The sequence below is a fragment of the Pygoscelis adeliae genome, unplaced genomic scaffold, assembly GCF_000699105.1.
Source record: "Pygoscelis adeliae isolate BGI_AS28 unplaced genomic scaffold, ASM69910v1 Scaffold241, whole genome shotgun sequence".
NCBI lineage: Eukaryota > Metazoa > Chordata > Aves > Sphenisciformes > Spheniscidae > Pygoscelis > Pygoscelis adeliae.
In genome coordinates, this window is record NW_008824056.1 from 1,156,352 (window position 1) to 1,160,777 (window position 4,426).

At 39.8% G+C, this 4,426-nt stretch overlaps 1 protein-coding gene across 1 annotated transcript in view; it reads left to right on the forward strand.

The window, feature by feature from the left end:
- The first annotated feature begins 85 nt into the window (after positions 1 to 85).
- PPM1L (protein phosphatase, Mg2+/Mn2+ dependent, 1L) overlaps positions 86 to 4,426 on the forward strand; it is a 113,374-nt gene continuing 109,033 nt past the window's right edge. Inside the window, exon 1 of the mRNA XM_009333916.1 lies at positions 86 to 484. Coding sequence (XP_009332191.1) covers positions 86 to 484 — 399 coding nt within the window. The remainder of the gene's footprint in view (positions 485 to 4,426) is intronic.

Below are 4,426 nucleotides of genomic sequence, written 5' to 3' on the forward strand. Positions count from 1 at the left end.
CACTGACTCGCTGCCTCGGCTCAGAGCCATCCCGGCCCCCGGGGTGCGCGTTGCATGGTGTGGGGATACACGGTCTCGATAATAAATGATAGAGGATACAATGACTTTGCTGTCTCTACTGGGTCGGATCATGCGTTACTTCTTGCTTAGACCGGAGACCCTGTTCTTGCTGTGCATCAGCCTGGCCCTGTGGAGTTATTTCTTCCACACGGATGAGGTGAAAACCATTGTTAAGTCCAGCAGGGATGCGGTGAAGATGGTGAAGGGCAAGGTGGCCGAGATCATGCAGAATGACAGGCTCGGGGGGCTAGACGTGCTGGATGCAGAGTTCTCCAAGACCTGGGAGTTCAAGAGCCACAATGTGGCTGTCTACTCCATCCAAGGCCGGAGGGATCACATGGAGGACAGGTTCGAAGTAATCACTGACCTGGTGAACAAGACTCACCCCTCCATCTTCGGGATATTTGATGGGCATGGAGGAGAGGCAAGTGCTCAGCTGGAAACACAAACAAAAAAAAAAAAGGGGTGGGGGTGGGGGAGGACGGTTACAGGGCAAGGAATGGATGTGGTTTTGCTCACCGGGTTTGTGTGGTTATCTTGAGACATTGTTTGGGGTGTTGTTCCTTGGGGTTTTTTGGGGGAGTGGGGGAAGTCTCTAAATAGGGAGAGGGAGCAATACTCCATTCCCTTTATCTCTCATTACCCCTTCCATGATCGGCACGGTATAAATGTGTTTATACCACCTCTGCCCTTTACAATAGTAAAGGTTTAATTCAAGTAAAAGCCGTTGGAGGTGGCTCTTAACGTGTGTGGAATAACGATGATGAGCACAAACTCCCTGGAGTCATCTTTTGTTACAGCAAAGTGTGGTGTGATCTGATTTTGGCACAGGGCTGGTCTCCCCTTCCTGTCAGGAGCTGTGCTCATCAGCAGTGGTTAGAGAGGAGTCCTCTTAAAGGCAGGCTGTGTGCAGCCTTAAAGCTGGTGTGTAAAACATGTCTTCGCAGTAATTCACTCTCCTGTGAAGACCAGCGAGTCACTGAGAATGAGTATCGTGTTTGTGAATTGCACGTAGTTTTTAAGTCATTACAACTGTGCTGTCACACTTCTCCCCTCCCTAGTAAAAAGCCAGGAAGATTGTAATTTTGAAACTTTCTGATATTTAATGTCTTAACTCTTTTAGGCAGGGTGATTTCCTTTAGGTTGTGCTATGTAATTAATATTACAGCTTGATGGGATACTTCCTTTATTACAGATTACAAATGTGGAAACTATAGCTTCCTCTTCATTTAGTATTGTGGTGCTGCCACGTAGCTTTTTGTATAGCACAAAGCACATGTTTCATAACTGTGCAACTGTGGAAAAGGACAAAGAACTTGTCCTTGTGTGACAAATTAGCTCTAGCAACCATTATGTTGGGTATGAGATTACCTTACGGGTTTTGCTGGAATGATGGAAGCTGGAGAGAAATGTTGAAGTTTTAGTGCTCCTGCCGAGGAGGGGTAAGGCAGCAAGAGAGCTTGGGTGTTCCTCCAGCTGCTTTCACAGATCAAGTGGTCAAAGTCCTTCCTAGAAAAGCATTGGCAGTGACCAGACACTAATGGAGCACAAGGATGACAGCTGCTGCCCCTCTAAACCTGTAAGTGCTGCCTGAAAAATCCAGGCCTTAGGCACATAATCAAAAAGCTGCTCTTCTGCTGCCTGCACGGTTGTAAAGAGAGTCAGTTGTCTATCCTACTCTGGTCTCACAGTGTCTAGCGTTTTGCCCCCTATAAAATAATGCAAACATTTTGGCTATTGAAAATTGCCGGCTTCATAAAAAATTCTGGTTGTGAACCTGTTTTCCTTTTTATGTCTGATTTCAGCTGGGGCACAGTTGTGCCAATTCTTACTGGCATACTTGTGCCAGTTCACTATTCCTTGGCCTTTGAGGAATACAGGTAGAAATGTGTATGTATCGCAAACTGGTACACATCTTCTCCTGAAGGAATATTAGCTCTGATCAGTGTATTTGGTACATCTGGCTCTTTTGTTTTCTGAGGCGTTGGATGGAAGGTGCTTGTGCTCTGTCTTTTGCCTTCTTCCCCCTTGTTTAAACTGACAGTTTTCCTTGTCTGAACTGATCAGCCAAAACAAGTTTGCAGGAATATGTGTGTCATGTTTTTGAACAGTATTATGAGATTGTTACAGATACAAGTATGATATACAAGCTTAGACTGTGGCATTGTGAAAGGGGGATCTTATTTCTTTCTTTAATTTTGTATCACGTTATGTATCTTGCCCTACACTTGATTGCAAATTCAGTATATTAAATAATCCATAGCTAACACAGAGAATAGCTAAGTGACAGGAATGTGCCCTATGTATATATTTTGCTTGTTTGTTTTGTTGTGGATCTTGGAATTACATCCATAAGATATATTAATGATAATACTGGATCTGTGGAAAGCTCATTTGTCTTTTGTATTGTGATTCCTCAGAACTTGCTCTAATTGATTCAGTGACAAAGTATGAGGCTTTTATATGAGGCCTGTCATTTTGAAAGGTTTAGCAGATCTCTCTCCAAACCTTACTAAAGTTAATATTTTAAAAGTATCTAGTATCTCTTATTTATCTTCCTAATGAAATCCCCAGGTGTTCTTAGTGGCCTTTACTCCTACAAAAATAGGTGCCTAATCATTGAGGACATAACTAGTTTCTAGCTTTAGACTTTATGTAAAACTGATCAGAAGAGCATGAACTGTGTGCTGTGCATACAGCAAAAAAATAAATTAAGAAAAATAGGTTTTAATCTAAGCAGGTTTTGTAGTTTTGAGTAGAAAAGAGGGGAGAGAAAAGAAATAGCAAAAATTAATGCTCTTATTTAATCTGTAATATATAGTACTAAATTTCAGGTCTCTGTTTGAATTGGTTTTCTGGATGTCTTATTTTAATTTTTTTTTAGAAAGATAAGTGACTGGGGAACACATTACCTACATATGTAGCAAAGCTTTTGTGAAGATTAAAATTTCCATATGGGCTCCCATTAAATTTCTTTATGTGTATTTAGAGAACAAAGAACTGCTGATCTCTGGAGTTACATGTGAAACAAACTGTTCTATATGGGGAAAAATTGTTTTTCCAAACAGACAATACCACAAATGAGATGCTAGATTAATTCTTTCCAGCTTTATACAAGGGAGTGTCTCCATTAATTACTTCCCGCCATATCATGTTGAAGTGGAAGGATAGAGAAGCATGATTCAAGTAATATGAATTACTGTGTAGTGCTAATTTATGAAGATTTCTGGGTTTTGCTTCAATCTTGCCAACATTTTGCATAAATTCTACTTTTCCGTCATGTCATTTCCTCTTCCATCTTACAGTTTTAGCCTGTTGGCAGCCATTTACTTAAATTTTGTGGCTGGCTTGGTGAGAAAGCAATAAGCAAAAATAATTACTAATGCTCTGTGTTACAGCTAAGAATCTGGTGTGCTGCTGCAATTACTTGTTAAAGGCAATAATATTTCAGAGATAAAACTCGATACATGGTGTGTAGTGCAGTCTTCCTTTTATAAAAAGTTAGTTTGTTTCTTGAAGATTGAATAATAATAATAATAATGTAGAACAGGTAGAGGGCAAAGAAGTAGACTTAGAAAGAATGAAGAGAAGTTTCTGCCTGTTGTCTCACTGAATGACTTTGGCCAAAGGAGTCTTCAAGGTGATCTAACTTAGAATCAAAAAAGAAGAGAAGAAAGTATTTGTCTGTTCTCTCATCAGCTTCTTTATAAGGCTTAAAGGTGGCTTGAGTGCTTCTCCACCCACCCCCCTTCCCTTTTTCCTTTATTTAGAAGTTTTGGGGCTGCCTAGACTGGAAGATTGAGAAGTGGCAAACTACATAAATGATGAAAAAACAATGAGCTTGAAAGCTGAGCAAAGGAAAGGATGGATGCTTGATCAGAATGATTTAACTATTTTAACTAGCATTTACTAAAGGGTTCTTTTCTCAAATATTTAAGGTTTAAGCATGCAGTTTAATGAGATCTCAGTATTAGACAAGAACAAAGTAGCTCAGCTACCATCTGCAGTTTTATGGTTATGGCCGCGTTGCATATCATTGTTTTTTCCTAACCCTATGAGGTGAAGACTTTAAAAATAATTATAGTAATAGATAGTACCTTATATGCTGCCTGTGCTTGTTTGTAGTCGTAAACTGATGTGGATAACAATGGTGGGAAATTAAAGCTCAGTAACTGTATCATAAAAAATGTCTTGCTCTTTTTATTTCTCTTAGCCTCCTTAAATAAGAACATGGCAAGGCTTGTTCCTTATGATCTGTAGGTGTGGATAAGAGCATTTTGCATGATATAATTGTTTTTTTAGAGTTGCTGATATAGTGTTGCAGTATGTGAAATACACCTTTTTATTTTTATTCTTAGTGTAGGGA